Source organism: Leptidea sinapis, chromosome 26, assembly GCF_905404315.1.
Source record: "Leptidea sinapis chromosome 26, ilLepSina1.1, whole genome shotgun sequence".
Classification (NCBI taxonomy): Eukaryota; Metazoa; Arthropoda; class Insecta; order Lepidoptera; family Pieridae; genus Leptidea; species Leptidea sinapis.
The window spans coordinates 5549971-5575872 of NC_066290.1; the positions used below are offsets into that span (position 1 = coordinate 5549971).

At 34.1% G+C, this 25902-nt stretch overlaps 2 protein-coding genes across 2 annotated transcripts in view; one reads left to right on the forward strand and one right to left on the reverse strand.

The window, feature by feature from the left end:
- Window positions 1–25902, forward strand: part of LOC126972525 (RNA helicase aquarius) — a 115112-nt gene that overhangs the window by 31326 nt on the left and 57884 nt on the right. The gene's annotated exons all lie outside the window — the stretch shown is intronic.
- Window positions 565–23245, reverse strand: LOC126972551 (probable G-protein coupled receptor Mth-like 3). The gene is made up of 9 exons (XM_050819398.1): window positions 23036–23245; window positions 8413–8639; window positions 7616–7804; window positions 5526–5641; window positions 3923–4001; window positions 3446–3609; window positions 2657–2801; window positions 2172–2264; window positions 565–1455 (listed from the first exon to the last, which is right to left on the reverse strand). The coding sequence occupies exons 1-9, from the start codon at window positions 23039–23041 to the stop codon at window positions 1248–1250; spliced, it is 1227 nt and encodes a 408-aa protein (XP_050675355.1). The 5' UTR covers window positions 23042–23245; the 3' UTR covers window positions 565–1247.

Below are 25902 nucleotides of genomic sequence, written 5' to 3' on the forward strand. Positions count from 1 at the left end.
GTCACAAAACGCGAAGAAGCCGAGCCTCATATATATATTTATCTCATATAATTATTATTATGGCGGCGCAAAGTAGTGTGGGGATGGTGCGGTGTGAAAGAGATATGCGCGAAGTAGGTGATACATGCAGTTGGACACACTAAACATTGTTTTTGATTTTTGTTATTTCGGCTTAATCGTTGAAACATCGAAATTCTTGAATTATAAATTCAAGGATGGTAAGAATATAAAGTCAAAGTCGGTGACTGTAACGTCACTCTGAAATCGTCGAAACGAACATTTTCAGCATGTAGCTATCTTAATCTAACGCGTTAGAGTATTTGTAACGTTTGACTTTTTCTTACTATGAGTTGGCTTATATAATATGTTATACAAGGTGGAGATGCTATACTCGGTGCAGGGCCCTTCTGATGGTAGTTTACAGCACTTTTGTACGTCTTAAAATCCTCCCATGATACACACATAAAGGATAATACGTCGCGCAGCCTTATGTCAGTAAAAAGCCTAGTTATAGTAGTAATATTTATATATTAAAAAAATAGGTTTAGAAAGAAAAACACAAAATACAATTAACATTATATAAATATTTATTTTAAAAATTACAACAACAAAATTTTTAATTCATTGTTTAACTATAAATTAATTAGATAATGGAATGTAGGGAGGATGCTTGCAAATTAAAATAATTATTATATATTATCATTCTAGAATTTACGATTATGCAAATGCTAGACTTAATTATGGCACATTGATAAAGGCGCTATAAATAATTATAATAAATTCGGAATAACCATTGATTAAATGTAAAAATTGAGATTCCTAATTAAAATTACAGTACCTGCTTAACAAATTCTAAAAGTTCCTAAGACATGCGACAGTTCCAATCTAGTTGGAAATTCAAACGTGTAACTGTAAACATTTTACTTAGTAAAAGTGTATTTATGATTATATAGTTTATACACTATACAATAATTGTTCTACGAAAAATTAAAAGTTACGCATATGAATTCATATTATGAAAATAATTCATTCCTTTAAATACAACAAACAAACAAAAATTAAAATCTAGCTTACTATAATATTGCATGGAATGGCCACAATATACATTAAAATCTCTAGTCTATCTCACTAAAGTAATTTAATTCTATTATGAACACTGCGGCAAAGTAACCCTTATTAATATTAAGTTCCTGTATAATTTTAATAGGAATAAACAGCTCGCGCTTGACTATCATTTTTTTTAACTACTAGTTAAGCCGCACTTCAACTGTATCATCAGATAGTATTTGCTGTTCATCAGCATCATCATCTGGGCTCAGTTTGTCAGCGAGGGGCCGGGTGAAAAGGAGACAACAGCGTTCACCAGCCAATCCTTTCATGGCCCGACGTCTCAACACTACCAGGATCAAAAATATTACAACCCCTTGGAGGCAGTTGAATATGTCCATAATTCTCCTGGAAATAAAAATAGAATCAATGAAATTAACAGTAAAATACATATTATTCATATAGAAGAATGATTTCAAAAAATATTTTGTTAATACTAAGTTCAACTTTCAGAATGCTTGCAGAAAAGCCAAAATGTTTCATTTAGAATATCCAGATGGTATAATTAAATTTCATCCGCTTTATATTGAGATTAACCCGTATAAAACAAATCTTATAGCTATATTTAAAATACTATCATTACATTAAAATATTAAAACTATCATTGCGGGGAGGTGTACCAAGAATACTGGCAGTATTTCCGCTTTGGATAGCTAGGCTCATCCGTTGACTGAAATAGCGCGGCGCTTGGGTTTCCAGTGGGCCTATTGGGGCGCGTATATAGCACTTTCCTTTATCCGCGCCTCTGGGCCCTACGGGTCAAGAAGTAGTATAATAAATATAACTTGACAAAGAAAACAGGTACAGCCAATACGTTGGGCATTTCACTGCTGCTATATTTTCAATGATTTCTTTTAATAACGTTACGTTAAATGTCTTCAGAGCAAAATAATATATTCCGTAATGCAAAAATGCCAGGAAAATGGTGGTTTATTCATAAACCTGAGAAAGTTTGTAATATTTCCTTAATCGGTTACAAATTAATATTTCTGGCTCTAGAAATGCATAGGCCTGAGATATATAGTTATATATTTCCAATAGCTGGTTATTACAAATATATTTACCAAATGATGTGGGATTCCCCGTGAGCAAAGCTGGCAATTTCGAAAATCCATGAGATACCCATAACAAGAAACAGTTTTAGAGAGGTGAGGAACCTGAAACAAATTATGTACTTATAGTTTGATAAGAATCGTCAATAAAACAGTGGATATTCTCAATATGAAATAATATATCTTTTTAATAATGCGAATGAATGCATTAAGAGATTTCAAACCGATTGATAAATAACAACTTTAGGTGCTTTGTTTTAAGAATAATACATTTAGCACAAGATAAAACAATGTAAAGTTGAAGGGTCTATTTCATCTCGAAGTTTCTATTTATCGGGAACTTTAATTCTGAAGCCTTTTTTATTATTCCTAATCAGGCTGGCATCGTATTTTTTGTACAAATCGAAAAATTTAAATCTTTACATTATCGTTATGAGCTATTCGCGGATAACAAACATAAACATGATTGTTTTTAACAGTAGCGCTGAATGACTTACTTGCGTTTAAGGTTGTTCAGCTTGTTGACTTCATACTTCCTGTTCTGAGTCCACAAATGGATTGACGACATTATGAAGAGAAACACATTCGTCGTGATGAGGATAGCGATTGGGCCGTAGAAATATATCCAAGTTTCGGTGCGCCCTGAAACATGAAATCAGTTGTAAAAATGTTTGATATTATTAAAACCGCATGATGAAAATGATGACTTTTAGGCAGTATTGTCTTATTTTGTCTTGGTCGTCATGTTTTACATCTATGCCCTTGTATATATCCGGCGACACGATGTCAACATCAAAAAACCATCGATCGCTACCAAGCGGTCAAAATGGATTCGTTCGAGAGTTATCGTCGACGAAAGAAAACCGAAAAAGGTGTGTTTTCAGAATTACTACGAAATTCCGAGTTTTTTTTAAGTTTAAAAAAACTGCGTATAATGCCGCCAACGGCGTGAAAAGAGGTTCATTCTTTCAAAAGTTATTGCCGTTTAAAAATTCGATGTTTTAGGTCCTAGGAAGCGTATCTGACGAGATCGTCCGATCCCGAGAAGATCGTGTCTGTGTGTCTTACTGCGTGAGTATGTGTGTGTGCGTGTGTTGCCATTCGACCGGTAGATTTTGAGAAATCTCAAAACAACTGCGAAAAATATATGTGTGTTTATTTAATGTCGCCATTGAAACGCTGTATAGGTATTCAGGAGTCTACTGTTTCATAAAGTCCATGCCACCAGGCATTCGTTTTCCTATCCATAAATAAGCCTTATGTCTAGTAGAATGTAATGTGGTTACCACTGAACCAGCAGCTGCCTTCACCGATACCGGGCTTGTAGTGGTTCCCTTCCACAAAGTTTGTTATGAGCACAACACTCAGGAACAACAAGGTACAGCCCCAGGCGTAGCTGTTGTACAGCACGTACTGTCTCTTCTCAGTTTTCTTTAGATAACTTGCGTCTCTGGAATACAATGTCCGTTTATTTGGATAATTTACTAGTAAATTTAATACTATTACCGACCCGCCCTTGTTTCGAACGAGTAAAAGTTATGTTAAAGTTAATATCATGTTTTATACATGTAAATCTCCCAGAAAATTATTTACTAGTAAATATAATGCTATTTTACTAGTAAATATAATACAACTCGCACTTTACTTTCGCATTAGTGTAAATTTTAACCGGTTATAACTGTTAAAGTTAATCATACACATAACACTCTCTGAATGGATTAATATCGTTGCCCCAAGGAAACATCGTATGGAAATATACTCACTGCACTGTGCGGTACATATTGATGCATATCACGTTCATCCAAAAGAATGTCGCAATCATCCAGAAGTACACGAAGAATCCTAAAAACGACAATATAAATAAGGTACTCTTTCATAAGCCACTTTGGACAAATATAAATTAACCATTTGTATTTCGCCCCTATAACGTCTTAACTCAAATTATACAAATTATTTAAGTTTTCTTTAGTGTTAATTCCGCCAATATTTGTTTTTAAAACAATTCGACACGTGTTTCGCCTCTACACGAGGCATCCTCAGGACGTGTTGTCTCGCCAAAATCTGGCACGAGACTTTCTCGTTTTTTTTGATGGTTTGATTGGATTTCCGCACAGTAACGCCTAATTTAATAAATTTTCTTAACTCAAATTATCAAAGCATTAATAACATCAATCTATCAACAATTTGGTACAATATACAAGACTATTTATTTTCATGGCAGCCAATCTCAACTGCATAGCGGTTTTGGTAATAGGGTTCTCGTTTGTTGCTGGCATACTGAACCCTAAACATTTACCCCCTTATTCATAATAGTCTGCTAACTTAAAGCATTGCTAATTCTCACTCTGTCTTCTTCTATTGACCTAAGTTAGAATGAGAAAAAACACTCCTTAGCGGCTGTTTAAAGTTAGCGGACCATTATGAATAAGGTGTATTAATAATATGTATTAATTTATTATGTACCCTGATGCTTAAATGGCAGAAGGATGCTCAACTATCAGTAAGTGAGCGTCATGCTCGCGCGACGTATTACAGAATACATACGTTATTATTCAAAACAAAATATGTAATCAATGTGTTAGTGGTCGAAATGAAAGCATTCCTACTTTTTCTACACCTCTACTTTTATCTGTGATTTATATAGCAACGATAAATATGACCACGACTAACATATGTACATACTTTATAAAGTTTTTGAAATAGTCTATACTCTATGGCCTAAAAAGCAATTTTATCGTACTCTAATGTCGCCAAAAAAAGTTTTATTTTGGGGCCACAGACGAAGTAAATCTAGGTTAGGTATGGTTGGTAACACGTAGTACCTACTATATTAAATTCATAATATTTTCATGTTTAAACCATTAGGTAAGTAAGGTAGACTAAATATTTTAAAACATCAACTTAAGAAAAAAAACTTGTTAATATAATTTGCCAAGTTACTGAAAGGTATAATCTTTTTTTTTTCACATTTCCCGCGTTCGCGTTGGCTGTATGAGTGTTCCTTTGCCATTCCTTGAAGTAAAAATAAAACCACTCACCAGAGATAAGTTTCATATAATATGTATTTCCCGCCTATTTAAACGGTAACTCGAAAAGTTATGTATATATGTATTTGATGGTTTCATTTAAAATTACCTTGTCGTAGAATAAATATTGTATGCGACACGTTGTTTAACTAGGGCAAAAAACGCTCGTGGCAACATTCATTGCGATATGCGCCTTGCGGGCCACACCACTCACGTTTTTTTGACCCTTCTTATACAACTGTTGCATAAAATACAACAATATATCGCTACTTCTTTTCCTACGCGTTTTATTTTATTATATTATAACTGCGCTTAAAATAATGCATTATTTAAATAATACCTGTGAGTGTGCACACTTCGTTTCTGAATCCTGGACTTAGTTGGAGTACGCCAAGTGATAGGAAACCCAGCGCCATGCTCAAACACATACACATGTAACATACCCCTTGTAGGTCTCTGTAAATGAATTTATCGTCACTTTATTTTAGGTACTGTGAATATCTAGCGAATATTGTTGGATACGATTACTAATTTTGACAGTAATCACGACCATCACGTTCACGAAGCATCCTTACACAAATAATGAATTCAAGCTCTAACGATTGCTGCATGCAATATAGGATAATTTATATTTATACAGATTATTCTTTATTACTTTTTATTAAATAATTGATATTTAAAACGCTTTTATCCGACATAATTCATAATTCATTTATATTAGATGCAGCACCTTATAAACTAATTTGTTTTATGTATTACAGCCATTGTAATCAACAGAGTATAGATTGAAAAGAGTGGCCGTTGAGTTTCTTGTATGTTCTTCTCACTTCTCTCGAGCTTTTTCCCTTTCTTTTTTCTTTTTCCGAACATATGGTAGATTCAGTAATTTAAAAGAAACATTTATAGTGATGATTCAAAAGCGCTCAATTTAAGCCTAATTAAATAAAGTTTATTTGAGTTTGACTTTACTCACGTATCTTGAATACTGTCATTCCAAAAATAACAATAATCGTAAATAGAATTAGATTTATTAATTAGATTGTATAAAAATACGCAATCATTTTAAACGTTTTAGTGCATATTTTATCTATTGTTTTGGAATAGTGATTTTTTTTTGGTTTTGTTCGTCCATCTGGTCAGGCTTAGGAATAGTGATTTGAAGTCGGTTTTTTTTTCTTAAATTTTTTTTTTTCCTTCAAGGTATAGCAAAAGTACACCCATACAGCCAACGCGGGAAAATTTAAAATGACAAAATATACCTTGCAACACCTTGGCAAATTTTTTTAATAAGTTTTTTCTGAAGTTGACATTAAAATGTTTAGTGTAATGATTTAAACATGTAAATATTATGTATGTAATATTGTATGTACTTCGTATTACGTAAATATTTCAATGACCCTACCATATCCAACCTAGACTTAGTTGTCTGTGGCACCAAAATAACTGCTTTTTTTGCAATATTAATGTTACTGCACTTTAAAGTGCAGTAAACAATGCTGATTTAGGCTCTATGACCTATATATAGTATGGACTTCAGAGACTCAACAAAGTATGTACTTATATTACTGATTGAGACTGTATAAATGATAGATAAAAGTAGACGAGTAGAAAAAAATATATTATAATATTTAATTCCCTACTAATATTATAAATGTCAATGTAAGTTTATTTGTTACGCTTTCACACCGAAACCACTGAACTGATTTTTTATGAAATTTAGTACAGATATAGACTAGGGCTTCGAAAAAGATATAGGTGGCCTTTTATCGCGAAAAAAGGGCTTGGAGGGGTTGAAATACACGGTGGAAGTTTCTATAAAAATATGCTGCCCAAACTTACTACTTACTACGCGGACGAAGTTGCGGGTAAAAAGTATTCATATAAAGTAGGCCAATTACCTAACATAAGCAAGGTCGTATCCATGAATCATCTTAAATAGGATGATTTTATACAGTAAGGCGAAAAAGAACAAAAAACAACCGTCCAATAGCAGTTGCGAAACTTATGCGCTGGTAGGACACAGGTTGACGTAACGTAAAACGTTAACTTTACGTCTGCAACCGTCTGTAACTGGAAAGCTATTTGATCTGCCTTCTGTGGCAACGTAAGCCACAAACCTTACTATATCATCACTATCTGGATGCGGGGCGTTCCTCCACAGTGCGGCGTTAAGAAACTATCGACGTACAACAAATGTGCTATAGATTTCCTTGTGTGGTGTTTTAGGTCTATATGACAAGGATACAGTCAAATTAGGTGCGCATGCCTATTTAACTGATCGGCTACTCTATGACGGTGATCAATAATTATCAGATGCTGAAATTAAACAATCTTCCTCAGAAAACTGCCTGCTTTGACCTTTCTGAACACCAAGAAGCGATAGTGGTATATTAAAGTCTACATAGAAAAGGTAGTTTGAAGCAAGCTTACCTTAGCTGTGGAAGGTACATGTAGACGGCAAACGTAGCCAGAAGAAATATAACAGAGACCAGAGTGAGGACACCGCCAGTCTCGATGTTGTCGTCTCCCTTCTTCACCTCGTCGAAACAGACGATCGCGGACATGGTGGTGCCAGAGCTCGGGTCACTCGTATTGCGGTACATTTTACCGAGGCAGTAACTGCAAGAAATAATAATTAGAAAAGATTATTCCATGCCACACACATAAAAATACAATCTAAATACTTAATATATATTCCTAATCCTAACTTAACAAAATATTCTGTGTGGCAACACAAATAGAAACTTTGTTAAACGATTTGTTATTTTAAAGAGATATTTATCCCTTACTTCTGGAATTAATTCATTATCATCATAATCATCTGGAATTAATTATACATATTATATAATTTGTGACAAAAATTTATGAACGATGAGGGACTCGAGCCCGCGCCTCCCGTATTCCGAGCGCTCTTACCAACTGAGCTAGTCGTTCGAGTGACGCATGTGTCGTAAATCTGTGTATGTCTTGTTCAGCTCTCAGGTTGTGGATCCATCTACAGGATATATTTTAAAGTTGCTCAACCCCAATAATTGCATATTAGGAAATTTACTTGAGATGTCGCTATTTCAAATCTACACAATTAGTAGTTGTAGAGCCACATTGTTGCCAAAATAAAGGTTTCCCACATTTGTGGGTACGAATAATAACAACGAGGAAACAAATCTACGAGCTCTACGTTGTGCCTATGATTACAAATAAATAAAACATGCTGAAAATAAACTTACGATTCGGGGTTTTCAACGAAAATATATCCTGGTGAGTCAAGCGTGGAAACCTTGTTGCCATTCAGCACCACATCCTTGAGCACCATGTAACCAGCGGTGCAGTGAAGATTGATCTTCTCCGAGGAGTCGCCACAGAACCCCCTCGACCTGATGATCGCATCGTTTGAACAGCAAAATTTTGCATGTGCCGACGCTAAACACCCGATTAGTATTGCAACCAGAAATAGCTGAAAATCATTTACCAGTGTATAAGTTAAAGTACCTAATCATATCAGAGACAAATAATTTTATTTGGAAAAAATCCTAAAAAGTTACTAATTTTTTTTTTAATTAAAATAAAAGACGAGCAGGACGTTCAGCTGATGGAAATGCATACGCCCTACCCATTACAATGCAGTGCCGCTCAGGATTCTTGAAAAACCCAAAAATTCTGAGCGACACTACAATTGCGCTCGTCACCTTGAGACAAGATGTTAAGTCTCATTTGCCCAGTAATCTCACTAGATACGGCGCCATTCAGACCGAAATACAGTAATGTTTACACATTAATGCTTCACGGCAGCAGTAGGCGCCGTTGTGGTAGCCATAATCTAGCCGGCTTCCTGTGCGAAGGAGCCTCCCACTGGTAATTACAGCGCTATCTATAAGTAGTAATATACGATTGCATATCGTGATGCACTATTAGTTGAATAATGTTCTAGTGGACTGATACGGCTGCGAGTGATAATGTCTATATGAGGGTTATCATTTTAACGTTAAGCGGTCTATTTATAACATAGAACAAGGCAATGGATACTTTTGTTCTGTGTCCATTTATATATATTTGAACCTTTAAATATTTAGTATTATTCTTCATAATCTTATTTATTTCTTTAATTGTATGCCTTCCGCCAAGTCAAACAAACGGATGTCAGACATGAGTCTACACGAATAAAATAATAAACACAGTTACATCAACACTAAGGGCATTGGAAATATTTTTTTAAAATTTTTATATTTCAACGATTTTAATTAGATTTTGAAATATTTGCAAAAAGAGAACCTCCTTTTTCTACTAAATTCTTTATAACGTTTGCAATCATTTCGAGCGAAACTTCTATTTGTTACTTTTGAATAAAACCTTATTCATATTTTACTTGTTAACTAGATTGTATTTGTTACCTTTTGTAGGAACACCTATTTATTACGTCCATATTTTTTTATTAACAGACTTCCAAAAGGAGGTTATCAATTCGATCGTTATTTTTTTTATGTATGTACACCGATTATTCTGAGATTAATGATCCGATTTACGTAATTATTCTTTTGTTTGATGCGATATAAATGACATTTGGTCCCATAAAAATTTTACATAGTTTGGCCCAGTAGTTTTCATTATATGAACATTTATATGAAAATTTTCGTCTACATGGATGACATAATTGTTTTCTGTGTACGGATTTTTTTTTGGGGTTTTCATTCAAGCTGATTATATATTATTATTAACTGACACTAAAACGTAAAAAATAAAAAATTAACAACGTTTAAAAAAACCGACTTCAAAAACTGATAAGTATCAAATAACTAAAAATTCAATTTAATACACCTCTTATGCAAATCTTTACCTTTAATATTTATAAAATACTATTATTTGTATGTGCTACATATTGATAGCTTTGAAGTCGGTGCCAAGCCAAATGTAAGAAGGGGTACCTACACTCGCCACGCGTGACTTTGAGCGGGATAGCTTCGTCTAGAAAAAAATAACCCAAGCGGACAGACATGCAAGGACAGACAACCAAAATAAATACAGTAAGTAAGCTGTTTATAATGTTAAGTTTTATTTTGGTTAGGGCTTGGCACTGACTTAAAACCTATCAATATATAGCACATACAAATAATAGTATTTTATTAATATTAAAGGTAAAGATTGGCATAATAGGTGTATTAAATTAAATTTTTAGTTATTTGATACTTTTCAGTTTTTGAAGTCGGTTTTTTTAATCGGCTATCCATTACTTTTTCTAAATCGACAAGAAAATTGGAAACGGAGATTAAAAAACTTACATTTTATTTGATTATTATCATTAAAAGCAGTTATAAGATTTAAGCGCGAGGCTAGATATATCTCACTTAATTAGTTTGTTTCCATTATCATTAAAATACTAGCATCTTCCCGTGTCTTCGTCTGTCTTCACTCGTCACTTCAATTACAATCGCCAAACCATGTCTTAAAGGATGATTTTTTTTATGGAATAGGAGGACAGACAAGCGTACGGGTCACCTGTTGTTAAGTGATCACCGCCGCCCACATTCTCTTGCAACACCAGAGGAATCACAGAAGCGTTGCCGGCCTTTAAGGAAGGTGTACGCGCTTTTTTTGAAGGTACCCATGTCGTATCGTCCCGGAAATACCTCACAAGGAAGCTCATTCCACAGCTTTGTAGTACGTGGAAGAAAGCTCCTTGAAAACCGCACTGTGAAGGACCGCCACACATCCAGATGGTGGGGATGATATGCTAACTTGTGGCGTGTCGTGCGAAGGTGGAATTTAATATATCGATATTGTTATTTTATCAAATTGAGAATGCGAATTGATACATCATCTTGCACTCGTCAATTTTCTTGGATTTTTGTTGTTAAGATCAACCACTACTTTTTTTTAACTAAAAAAGTTATAACGTTTGAATAATTTGGGTGGTATGTAAAGTGATGTATAAAATATAATGTAAAATGCTGAAACTGTAAATAAAGATTTAAAAGAGTGTTAATGAGTTTCTTGCCACTTCTTCTCATTAAAGCTCAACTTGTTCGAAGTGCTGGTAAAATCTTTGACATTCACAAGTGTCATTTTGACCTAATTGAATAAATGAGTATTCTCTCTTACTTTTAAAATACGCATAGACATTTATGCGTTATTATTAACACTCATCTGAACCTAAAAATCTCGTTTACAATATTAATAGTACCAAATAAATCTGCAGTTCAAAGGTTACTAGTACTACTAAAGAGTGCTTCAATTAACATTCGCGTAAGTATTAAAGCGTTTGATCGTCTTATAAGATCACATAGGTCGCGAATATAGGTGGTGAAAATGGGTCAAGCAGCAATCAATTATCACTGCTGATATGTATTGAGGGTAAAGTTTATGAATACACACTACATACATACATACTATCAGGCATCTCGTTAGGCAGAAAACTGCATTAGTTCTTTTATAGCTTCGAAGCTTCTAGAACGACTGGACCTTAACTCTTGTGAGGTTAGCTAGACTGAAACGAAAGTGTACTGACACACTGTGAAAGGCTCCTTCCTCTACACAGGATGCCGGCTAGATTATGGGTAACAAAACGGCGCCTATTTCAACCGTGAAGTAGTTATGTGTAAACATTATTGTGTTTCGGTCTAAAGGGCGCCGTAGCTAGTGAAATTACTGGGCAAATGAGACTTAACATCTTATGTCTCAAGGTGACGAGCGCAATTATAGTGCCGCTTAAGAATTTTTGGGTTTTTCAAGAATCCTGAGCGGCACTGAATTGTAATGGGCAAGACGTATCAATTACCATCAGCTGAACGTGCTGCTCATCTAAACTAATGACTTCGGAGTCTGCAGTATGAGGGCTATAATCACAGATAATCTAAATGGAATGACGCATCAAATATATAAGGCAAGTGTGTAAGGGCAAGTCGGTCGCGGGAGACCTCGTAGAACATTCGTCGACCAAATTGGGGACGTTTTGAGAAAAGGAGAGGTCCGAAGCACCCGCAACCGACGTGCATGTATGAAAAGAGTAATGAATGTAGAGGAAGCGCGTGAGGTTTGTAAGGATAGAAGCAAATGGCATTCTATTGTCTCTGCCTACCCCGACGAGAACAAGGCGTGAGTGTATGTTAGTATGTATATTCTAAATGGCTATAATAAATTGGTTTGTTTCCTTTAGTCTAGAGCTTCTCTCTTAATGGTCGCCATACCACCTAAGCTACGGAACGGTTAGCTCTGACGGCTTAGCTTGAGCCTTTTTTCTTCTTCAACTTTGACAATATTATTTGTTACAGAAATAAGTCCCATTTGTTACGTCCATATTTTTCTATTAAATTCTGCTATCCATAATTATTACGTTTCCCAAATCGTCAAGACAATTGCAAACGGAGTTTAAATGTAGGTATTTTATTTGCTTTTTAAAGAGACAAAATTTGCATGGTGACGTATCTCTATACCGAATGAATCATTGGATTTTTGCAGTATAACTCGTTTCTTTTTGATGTAAGAGGAGGACAAATAAGCGTACGGGTCACCTGATGTTAAGTTATCACCGCCACCCACATTCTATTGAAACACCAACACCAGAGGAATCACAGGAGCGTTGCCGGCCTTTATGGATCGGTGACGTATCTCTATACCGAATGGATCATTGGATTTTTGAAGTATAACTCGTTTCTTTTTGATGTAAGAGGAGGACAAACAAGCGTACGGGTCACCTGATGTTAAGTGATCACCGCCACCCACATTCTATTGAAACACCAACACCAGAGGAATCACAGGAGCGTTGCCGGCCTTTATGGATCGGTGACGTATCTCTATACCGAATGGATCATTGGATTTTTGCAGTATAACTCGTTTCTTTTTGATGTAAGAGGAGGACAAATAAGCGTACGGGTCACCAGATGTTAAGTGATCACCGCCACCCACATTCTATTGAAACACCAACACCAGAGGAATCACAGGAGCGTTGCCGGCCTTTATGGATCGGTGACGTATCTCTATACCGAATGGATCATTGGATTTTTGCAGTATAACTCGTTTCTTTTTGATGTAAGAGGAGGACAAATAAGCGTACGGGTCACCTGATGTTAAGTGATCACCGCCGCCCACATTCTCTTGAAACACCAACAGAGGAATCACAGGAGCGTTGCCGGCCTTTATGGATCGTTGGCTTAGAAAAGAGAAACCTGTGTGACAAATAGCAATTGTATGACGCGGTTTTTTAATATAACTGTAATTATCAATTGACTTACACATTGTTCTGATGCAACATATTATATTATTGATAACGTAATGAACGCTCGATATATTATTACTGTGGCTTGATAAAAGGCGGAACATCCTGTCATGAGTGGTTATAATGTGTTCGATACTTATTACTACTAACTTGACTGGTCTATATAGCAGCGTATAAACAAACATAGCGTGCGAGAGAGAAGAACGTCTCTAACGGAGATAGAGCAAGATAGAAAAGGAGTGAATCTTTTGTTATTATAAATGATTTTGATTGAGAAGTCGTTTAAAGTCAGACACACCTTTTTTTATGGTAATAAGGGACGAGACGAGCAGGACGTTCAGCTAATGGTAATTGACACGCCCTGCCCATTACAATGCAGGGCCGCTCAGGATTCTTGCAAAACCCAAAAATTCTGAGCAGCACTACAATTGCGCTCATCACCTTGAGACATAAGATGTTAAGTCTCATTTGACCAGTAATTTCACTAGCTGCGGCGCCCTTCAGACCGAAAGATAGTAATGTTTACACATTAATGCTTCACGGCAAAAATAGTTGCCGTAGTGGTACCCATGACCTAGCCGACATCCTGTGCAAAGGAGCCTCCCACTGGTAAAACTTACTTGGCATTATGGCAAGGAGCTAGTATTTTGAATGTTAAAACATAGACTGCGGAATGTGTTGCACCACCGTATTGCTTGGCATAGTTGAAGTTAAAGTGTCGCTATTGAGCTATTTAACAATAGCTTTTACCGGCGAAGATTGGACGGTTACGGTTAACAGTTAAAGTTATGACGTCATCTCACCAGCCTTAGCCTTTACTTATTACGGCTAAGTTGACTAATTTACACCAAATAGTCAAATGTTTATGTGACGCAGACAAGCATTTAAAAAAAATCTACTTCCGATTCGTAATTTACAAAACTATTTATTCCTACAGCATGTTTTGTAATGATCATTTCCGACATGTAATTAACATCACATTTTTTTCCAGTATATTTTTTTTTTTTATTTATTTATCATATTACATATACCGATATAAAACTAGGCCAACTTAGCATCTAAAAAAAAACCACAAAGATTAACAACTAATGCTAATAACACTTAATAATACGCCACAACTCACAACTTATGCTATAAATTAAATGAACAACAGTGAAAATATTTTAAAAGACATAAAAACGAATAAGTATAACTTATAAATATGACTTAGCAGGTTCAAATTCTCTTAGCTGCTATAATTTTTGTAATAGATAATCTTTTATCATGTTTTTATATATTCTACTTCACCTAAATTTTTATAGTTCTCTAATGGTTCTTTTGTACGTTAAAGGTTAAATCCTGTGATGTTGTATTTATTTACACTGGCTTATTATTTATTTTAAAAGTTGAAAATACAATTTTATTATCAATGAAATACAAAATATTGTCACGCACACTGAACTAATATTCCTGGCCTGTTTTTTTCGGTTGTCTAACAGCATAAGACTCTATCTAGACGTATAAATTATCTGAGTTAATCTCCTTAACAGGAGGTCTCTTGGTCTGAATGTGAGAGGGCAGTTCGAACAATATTTCATTGCATGTAAGTGGACGTAAAGTAAACATGGTTGTTTGTACGATCGCTTGATTCTTCGAATACCGCAGTTGTTTTCGACATTAGCTGGGAAATCCTGTGATCAGTGAATGATATCACGTGACGTATACGCCGTGGCATCTTATTGTTGATACCAATTGTAAAGGCTGCTCCAAACGATTATGGTTTGGTGCGTTCAATAAAGTCGCATTACGCACGAATTTTTTCGGATACAGTTCGTTGATTGCTTGGACAAAATATATAAATAGCAAAAAGTTAGACAAAGGCTTCTCCTTCGCTGATAATAATTTCAAAGCACTAATAATATGAAAAGTAATAAATATATTAGAAAATATTAATCATGGGTCAAGGATCTATTAAGTTTTGAAGCCCAGATAAATCAATTGTTATCTAATATAGAATTCTTATTCATAATAGTCTGCTAACTTAAAGCATTGCTAATTCTCACTCTTGTCTTCTTCTATTGACCTAAGTCAGAATGAAATATAACAGTCTGTAGCAGCTATTTTAGTTAGCGGACCATTATGAATAAGGGGGTTAATGTGTAAAATTTACAATCGGTGTGGTAAAACTTAGGAATATTATAACAAAATGTATATTACCGAATCTTCGTGATACTTTCTAATAAGTTAATTATTATCACACTGCCATATCACATTGTATTTTATTCAGCCATTTTTCTTACGTGGTCTACTATCTGCATTATAATGATTTCAGTCTTAAGGCGAAGAGTAAGCAGAAAACACGCAAACATGGTGTTTTAGACAAGTTTTGTGGTGAATGTATAGCATTTGGAGCTATTAACACTACTTTATCCTGTTACACATATCCTTAAGTCTTATTTGTAGATTGCTAATGCTTGCTGTTGGTTATAGTTAACACTGCCGAGCCTTTTTGAACTACCACTTTTCTTTGAAGTTTAACAAGTTTTTTGGCATGGCGCGACGCATTTTTTTGGTACTTCTCTCAGAAAAGTTATTATTATAGCTTGTACTTTTTTGTGTAGGTTAATTTATTCAGATTAGTAGTGAATAACGAGGATTGTAAGCATGTAAACTGTTTTCCACGCAAGAATTTTGAAAATATTGGCTTCGTTACACAGATGGTGGGTCGGCAGCCGTGAACTCATATCGCTCAAGGTCGCTGGCATTTAGTCTCGCCTTAACGACATCACAAAACAACCTGAGACGTAGCGCAATTCTATCTCATCACTTCTTTTCCTGATACCTTTTCCGGATTGCAATATTACAAGTGTGTAGTATTTTGCGGTATAAATAGCTGTGGTTATTTCAATGAATTATATTTGAACATATACATTGAAACCCTTACAATTAATATATCATTATCGTCCGTTCAATTCGCCGTATTTTATGTGGTCACCACCTTAATGAGAGAAACAGCAGATTGTAAATAAGAACCACGTCAAATGTTAACTCGATAATTGAACGTTAGAGGTAGTTATAGTTTGTTTTAGTACTTCCACATCCTCAGAATGATAATTTATTATTTATATATTATAATATTGAATTTAAATTTTCTAACACAATTTACGTTTTTATAAGTTGAAATATGTTGCTACGTACGTTTCTGTTTGACAATATTATTATAACTGGTCATACGCGATTTGATTGCATCTGATTTTTGCCTCGAGGGGTCCGTACCAAAATCGTTCTTAAGTTTCTTTAACATATTTATATATATAATAAGCGGCTACGTTAAACTTTCATACACAGAAGAAAATTTAAACGCTTTGAAATTCATTTATGAAAATGGAATAAATTATCACTTGTTTGTAGCCGAAATGCCTTATCTCTGATTTCTGTTCCTACTTCCTCTAAGCCCTGTATGCACGGACAGACAATTCATTTATATGTAGGTATGAAACTTTTAATTGAATTTTTCTACCCTCGTGCCAATTAAACCTTCTAGTTGTGACTAAGAGAAGCAGAAATTATTTAATACTTACTTATTATATATTTGTATATGTTTAAATCATAGACTTAAAATATACTAGAGAGAGAGAGAGAGAGAGAAGATATAAAGTCGTAAACAGTCAACCACGCTTGGAATAAGCTCCTTAGTATTTTGAATATTAAACCATTAACTAACGCACACATTTACCAAATTGGTCAAGCATTATGGGGCTGTCAGATCGCAAATACGCTAGTATATAATTACGAAGACAACCTGACAAGTTTAAACTGTTAATACGGCTATTGTCATTTAAAAAGTAGCTTCATTCTTTTAGAAATCTACTTAGGCGGTTATTCTTTTTTCAACATAGAATATTACACTTGACTATTGACGGTTGGAATCTAATCTAATATCATTAAACGAGCAATTCTTGTATATATATATGTATGTAATCTGAATCTTGGAAACGGCTCCAACGATTTTCATAAAATTTAGTATAAGGTAGTTTCGGGGGCGATAAATCGATCTAGCTAGGTTTCAATTTAAAAAAAATGTAGTTTTATCCGTGTTTTAATGAAAAACAGCTACAATAACATTACAGAATACAAAGGTAAATTTCGTTATTATATTTTTCTTCTTCGTCGTTATACTATTCCAGCCAGAGCGGTCGTGGTCATCACGAAGTGAAAACTATATACAAGACTATAATAGCTCAGATGGGACTTTGGGTGATCCGGAATGCAGAAGACCCCGGTCCGAATCCAGGTGTTCTATTAGTTTTTTTTTTGTTCAAGTTTTGTACATCCTGAAAAAACCGAGCAAGGCTCGGTCGTCCGGATATTACCAATTAAAATCCAACCAATTTAAAAAAAGCCTCAGGCAGTTAACCTTTGTTCTATTCCATTATAAAATAATCCAATGTGTGTCAATAAACTTTGTTAAAAATATGATTATGTGTAGGACGACTTTGCTTTGGTTGCGTTAAGATAAAGGGGTTATCGCTTTTGTATTCAAAACACCGGTTATATTACGAACGCCAATTAGCTTTAATTTTATATTACATTCACGAACTGATTCATATTATAATAAAATGTTGTGAGATATATGTAATACCAAGTCGGTCAATTTATTCAGTCGCTACTTAAGGGTCCTTCTGCCTTAAGTTATTACATAATTCGCCAACCTAACAACATCTTATAGTGACTATATCAATACTGAAAATATTTTATGTTTTAAATAACTTGTCCATCGCATCAAAACACAGTGTATCTTTTTTATTTAAAATACAATGTATGTCCCAAGTATTATCCATATTCACCATATAAATGTTTGCACCTACCGGGATCCGAACCCCAGACCTCTAGCTTAGTAGGCAGGGTCACTAACTACTACGCTATATGGGTCGTTGTATTAATATAAATGACATTCCCTTTGTTTCATTTGCAACATCGAATTATGATTCATATTGGCGGCCCGTGAGGTTATCTAGAGAGTATCATTTAAAACAGTACAGAATTAATTTTATCACTCATATGTATAATATATTATATATTTTTTATTTAAAGTCACTTAATGAACGTCAAAAACTACCACCCAGTCGGAATAGTAAGTATGCCTCGGACCTATGCAGTGCCAATTAGGATAGTTCTTGATTGAACTCAAAATTCTGAGTGTCATCTCAATTACGCTATTTTTGAGAGTAAGTCTCATTTGCCCAGTAATTTCACTAGCTACGGCGCCCTTCTGACTGAAACGCGATAATGCTTACACATTACTGCTTCAAGCAGAATTCCAAAGTAGTTGTTCTAAACGTATCATACAACCCATCATAATTGTACTGCATTTGGCGATATATTTTTATAGCTTTCGAATGGGTTCTGTTTTTATTCAAAATAGAATGATATGAAATCAATGATTGAAAGTTAATCACCACCCATTTGAAAATGCATGTCTGATCTGAGAAGAACGGGCGCAACAAACTCAGCGGGCTTCCTTTCTTTCATAAAGAATCTTTATTAAAGATATCGTTATAATGTAATATCGTAGAATAAAAATGATTATTTAGTAACCTGAGGGCGGTCGCCCCATTCTCAATATGTGGTATTATTACGAAAATAAATTATGTTATAGTAACGTTTACCACAAAAACGTTTTTTTGTCTTTTACTTTTTAGTGCCAGTTAATAATAGTAATATATAATCAACCTGAATAAAAACTCCTAAAAAGCCGTACACAAAAAAACAATTATATCATCCACGTAGACAAAAATTTCACAAAAAATGTTCATAAAATGAAAACTACTGGGCCAAACTATGTAAAATTTTTATGGGACCAAATGGCATCTATTTCGCATCGAACTAAAGTACTGTACATAATTACACAAATTTGTGTAAATACGTAAGTCTTACTGTATAGAAATACTGTTAATACATGCATATTTAGATATATCGGTTGTAACTAAAAATATTCTGAAACTAGCTGACCCGGCAAACGTTGTTTTGCCATATAAAGTATAATTCACGCAATAGTTTTATAAGTAATAAAATATTGCCTATATATATATTGTACATCATTTTGTTCTATTGTCAATAGTTTTTGCAGCGCACGCAAAAATAGGTTTTCGATTTTACACCTTGTGTTACAAAATAGCAATTTTATTACGGATCCCTAATTTTGAAGAAAAAAACATAGCCTATAGCCTTCCTCGATAAATGGACTACCCAACACTGAAAGAATCATTCAAATCGGACCAGTAGTACCAGAGATTAGCGCGTTCAAACAAACAAACAAACACTGCAGCTTTATAATATTAGTATAGATAAAAATAAGAACAATAAAGAGAATACTTGTTGTTCAATTTTTGTGGTTTGAAGACCGGTGTATTATTGCGGTCATACACATACATAGTGCGGCTATTGCTAAACTATAAAGTTACAATGTGGTCAATCATATTTTTAAATCATTGTTTCTGTAATTCACAGGCCATACGCCCAAAAGGCCCTTTTAAGAGATATGTTACGCAGCTCTTATTCATTTGTGCTTGTTTCGAATATTTTTTACCCAAAACAACAGTGGCCGTTGACAACAACTATGCGACAGACGACTGCTTGTAAAATATTTTCAGAGCTGTGAAACACGCTTGTGTTCCATTTCAAAATAATTAATATTTGCAATGTACCTGTTTGCTAGAATTAAAATAATTCGTTTGGAGTCTCTCGTGTCACTCGGGTGTATTTGGCTAGGTAATGCATAACTAATAAAAATAACTTATAACTAAATATATTCTTGATAATGTTATGTACATTAGCACGTAAGTGAATTTACTAGAAACTGTAATAATCACAAGGTTAACACTAGGAACAAACAAACTTGTTATGCCTACTCGGTGAAGTCGAGTTAGTGTTTTGTTGATGATGACTCCAGAAACATGATTCCAGAAAATTTACACAAACAAATGTGTAACGTAATTCAAGTCTTGATACAAACAAGAAGGTTACTATAACATATTATATGCTTCAATGTAACCACAGATTGCGAATTGAGCGACCGCCCTCAGGCATTGAATAATAAAAGTTATTGTACGTTATAAGTATTGTAACGATATTTTTATGAAAAAAAAAAGAAGTCCGCTGAGTTTGTTGCGCCCTTTCTTCTCAGCTCTGAGACATACTATTTCGAGTTGGTGGTATTTTTGACGTTCAAGTGATTTCAAATCCTATTTTGAATAAAAAATATTTGTATTGTAACTCAAAATACCTACAAGTAAATTAGTCAAGGAGTGACATGTCAACATTAAGTTCAACATATTATTTTTAAAACACGCTTAGATGGCAATTTATCTTAATATATATAAATCCAGTGTCTTAATGTTTGTTCCCAGTGAACTCCTCAACTAATAATGAATGAATTTAAATGGGGATTACTTCATGGAGTGCAGTTTAGTACTTGAGAGAAAGGATAGTTTTTATTTCGATTTGGGACACAGTTAATTATTAATTAATTTTATATATATAAATTAATTTTATTTCCAATATTTGTTTTGTACATTTCATAAAATTTTTCTCTTGTCTCTTTCAATATTTTTTTTCTTATTTAAAACATTTAGTTTTAATATTAATTTGCTAAAACGTATGTAATGCTCTGTTTATGTCCGTTTTGTTACTTGATCTCGATTTGTACATGTAATAATTGGGGTGTCACCTGAATAGATCTGTGTTAGCTATAAAGGAATTGTATTGGGGCTCATCACCCTGTTGGAGCAATAAATAAAATAAATAAATAAATTGTATGGACATATTTTCTATGAGAGAATTTATTGACGCGCGGTTGACAGTTCTGCTGTGAAACAATTTCATTACAAAAACAAGGAGCACATTTTACGAATTAATTCTTGATGTTATGAAATATTATTGACTAATTCATTAAAAACCGTACTTTATTTATTATGTACAGAACAACGTCTGTAGGGTCAGCTAGTATGTATATATGAATACAGAATGAATGTGTATGTCAAAGTGCTTAGTTCGCTATCATTAAGTTACCTTGTATAATTTATACGTGATGGCTTCTCTAGTCCGTAGTACATAATTACCTCAATGGTGCTATTTTCAAACGATTATTTCACTCATTTTAGCTCAATACATCTCGATCCTCCACACTAAACTAGACAATATTTTGTTAAACAGGCTATTATAAGTAATAATTATCATTTCTCAAAATAAGTTCTATCACAGTAAAATTTATAACTATTTTATTATTTATCCAGCAAATGATGACACGATGACAGTACCGTCACCTTGTAATTTATTTAAAGAGTTTGCAATCTACCCACATTACTGATATGAGTTTACTTGGTTTTTCTATCGTAATTGTGATACAGCGATCAATGTGCTTAGAAACTGGTGGAGGCTATTTACAGCTGACCGGTTGTATTACACTGTACAACTTGTACTTAGTTCCTAACAAAGTAATGGAAGTAACTTTTAAAAGCCAACGTATTTAAATACGATTTGGATTTTCGATAAGTGTAAGATTCATTCACGCATGTTGAAATTTATTGTATTATGGTTAAATAGCCATAGTTCGTTTTTTGCACAACTCAACTTTCTGTTGCGCTGTGAGCTAAAAATCTATACTTTTACTTATTTATATAAAACACTATATATTATTCGTGGCTCGATAATTAACATTAAAAATGTATGTTATTAATTGTATCAAAACCGAATATCAACTTTAGTTACATAATTGTAGCTGAATTGTCTGTCTTTTATGATTATAATTTATTAAAATATCGCATACTGTTAGAATTGATTTCGTATGATCTTAATTATAAATAAAGTTATAACTTTATTTCGCTGAAGTCAGCGGTTGTTTTGAAGTTTTTGTATGTGCTCTATTCGAAAATACACCGTTTGCCTCGAAAGACCGATTGATATGACTTGTTTTTTTTTAAATAAATTCGTTGTTTCGCTTAATTCGCATTATATAACCTCCTTTAGTCTTAACATAAATGCACTTTCGATACGAAAATACGTATCTACCGATAAAATAGCTTTATAATACTGGCTATTTATTAGTATTGTTATCATCCTTTATATATATAAACTTTAAGTACATTCACGTTATCTAAAATATAATGACTACTGCAATGGTCTCTGTGTGTGTCACAGCTAAGTAGCTAACACAAAACACTCCACAACAGAAATGCAAGCTTCGGAGAGATAAAAAGAGTATCTTGCAGCTCAGATGTACAAAAACAGACGTCTGATATTTAAAACTGTTTTTAAATTAAGTAATTTAATTTAACTACCACGTGCTATTCCTGATTCTAATATTGACACACTTTTACACTAATTTTCTTGCCCCAAACTAGGCATAGTACTGTGGGTGCAAGACAACGATATTACTAAAACATATATAAACAAACATCCATATTTTCCTTTCGATCTACAGGATTAAAAGCGAAAAGTTATTGAAATTGCGATGCATTGTTTTCGACGGTTACGCGGATGCGGTAGGTATATTTTAACAAAAACTTTATAATTAAACTTTAAATAAAAATCAATAACTTTAAATAGTAATTAGTTATTATTCAAATAACAATTAATACAATAAGAATGAACACCTAACAGCTTACCTTCATTTTACTATCCGGATTGTGGTACAGAAAAGTTTCGTAAACCAACCTCACGCACTAAGCACTCGAACCAAATAGGACACGTAAAGGGGCGGTATTTGGTGACAGTAATAATGATCGGTGTTTATCGAAGCCTCTAGCCAGCACAGATGATAATGACAAATAGATGCGTGTACGCAGCGTAAGTGTAGCACGCGGAGTAAGGCACAGATTGAGATTTCCATCCCTCCGGGGCTCGTGTCCACTATGTAGGTATGTTGCGAGGGTCGAGTACGATAACGATAATACAAACATCTTTTATTGTCTGTGGCATTCAGTTATCGAATAATTACGTAGATTATAGAACTATTAGACCCATTCACGCATAGACGCAGATCTATGCAAATATACACAGCTTTTTGGTACTTGTGAACTAAAATTATCATTTGATGATGAGTTGAGCAGGTTGCTACGTGACTCGATCATGAGTTTCGGCAAAAAATATTAATTAAAACATTAAGTTTTGTATGTGTAAATTTATTTGTCAAGATTTATAATATTACTCATTCCTCATAATATTAATATTCACTAACAGATATTCTTATACTGTTTTAGAGATCATTACAATATATTGTACACAATATCATGTAGGAATCAAAGTGTGATTCAAAACTTCAGTAACTTTCAAGTTCAATTTCATTCAAAATTAATTCGTAAATCTAAATTTTATGAATAATTGTTTCTTAATATACCTGATAAAAATATTTTATAATTAGCTCATAGGCTAGCCAACAATAACAAGATCAAAAACCTTAATTTTTGGGTAAAGGTCCTAAAAATATCAGCGCTAGCTGATTCGATTCTGAATGACGTCTAGGAACGAAAGGTCTTATTGAGAAGCTCCTATAGAACTTTGATTATCTTAAACCTTTAATTATCTTAAATTTATAGGTTGAATCATGACCCCTTGCAAGTCCTAAGCCATATTTTATGCTGATGCTATAATAAACTTTCTAGAACAAATATTTCGCCGACGACGGCCAGAATATTTTTCGGTTTTATATTTATTCAATCCACCAGTGATAATTACATTATTTCAAGCAACAATACCATATTGAATCTAAAGTTAATTCTAAATGTATTATCTTTTAAGGCTGATACAGCAATTATTATGAAGCTTACAAATATTTATATGGTATAATCAAATGAAGAACTTATACATAATTTAAAAAACGTATTAACTTATTACCGAAAAATAAATCACAATGAAATAGTTCTAGATAGTTCGCCAAATTGAAACCAGTTAAATATATTCTGTTAATATTACAAATGATTTAATTTATCATTATAATAAAATTTTACTACGGAATGTTTTGAGTGAGTCCCCGAATGAATCCAAATGTTTGCAACTCTCGTTTAATATTTTAGACATCCTGGAAATTGGTGAGTTATTGCCGAAACAGGTTTTCGAAAAGGTCGAAATTAGAAAAAACGCAGAAGGTTTTAAGCGAATAAAAAATTGCATCTGGCTTCATACCTGCGTTTTGTAATGGTATCAACGGTTCGTACAATATTCGGTTGTCTTCATCAGCTACTCGATGTATATATAATAATAAGATTAATGTACAAAGTCGTATACCTATATGTACGAAATAACGGGTTCCGTTTCGTTTTATGGCTTAATTTCTCTCAACGTGCAAGCGTTAGAAATAAAATTTGTAATCCCGCTTGTCACGACATGATACCGACACGCGTTATATTAGCTAGATAATTTTAACCAGGAGTTTGTTAAACTATTAATCATTATTTATTCTGTATTAAATATTGATGTTACGTGTAAACTATTAAGGAGTCGTTATTATCGTTTATCCAAACGGGCAAGAGGCTATCGGGATGGGGAGAGGTGTTGAGGCAGTTGCCTCAACTCTCCTCATTAAGGTATGCTCTTTTTATGGAGATCGTATCGGTTCGGGAAAACCGCAGCCGGTAATTGATTCCACAAAGTGGCTGTGCGAGGCAATAAAGAAATTTCTTTGAAAACGCGCGGTAGTGGAATGCCAGACGTCAAAGCGATGCGGGTGGTCCTTTGCACGTATTGTCCGGTGGTGGAATACGGCCGCTGGAATCAACCCGAACAGCGCCTCTGAGCACTCCCCGTGATAAATGCGGTAGAAGATGCAGAGAGAACCCACATCTCTACGCAACGCCAAAGAATCTAGCCGATCGGAGATGACTTGATCGTCGATGATTTGAGATGGTCTCTTCAGTGTTACAATTGTCACAAATATATGAATAAACTTATCTACAAAAAAATTTTTACGTGTGCGTCTAATATCAATATGTATATATTAATAATTGTATATCAGCCAGCCATCACTGAGTTTTACGATTATACTTATAATTTTAAGACTTAGCAATACACACGCTAAATTTTCTTTGGAACAAGTTGTATAACTTAAGTACTATACATTATATAGTTACCGTAATTATCGTCTCAAAACTTCCTTCATTTGAGAGCTAATGCAAGTGGATTACCAGCTTCTTCACTGGTTTTAACATACAGGTCGTTGTCGATGGAAATTATTCGAGCCTCAAGCCCGTGAACGTTCACGGGCCCAAGGTTGTGTGCAACCTCCTACATTTTCCTACATTATTTCTACTGCATATCAATTATATGTTGTAAGCCTCCAAAATGCATTATCAATAGTGGAGATGCAGTATTCACGGGCCATGCAGGTCTCTTTTGGAAATCGTCAACCTTCGCCCGAAACAAACTCGTGTCTTCTGGCGAGTCCTCTCTGGAGAATGTCCCTTATTCAACTTAACCCCCACAAAACTTAATTTTGCGCATTAACCACTAAAAATCATTGTATTTTCACAAGAATGAA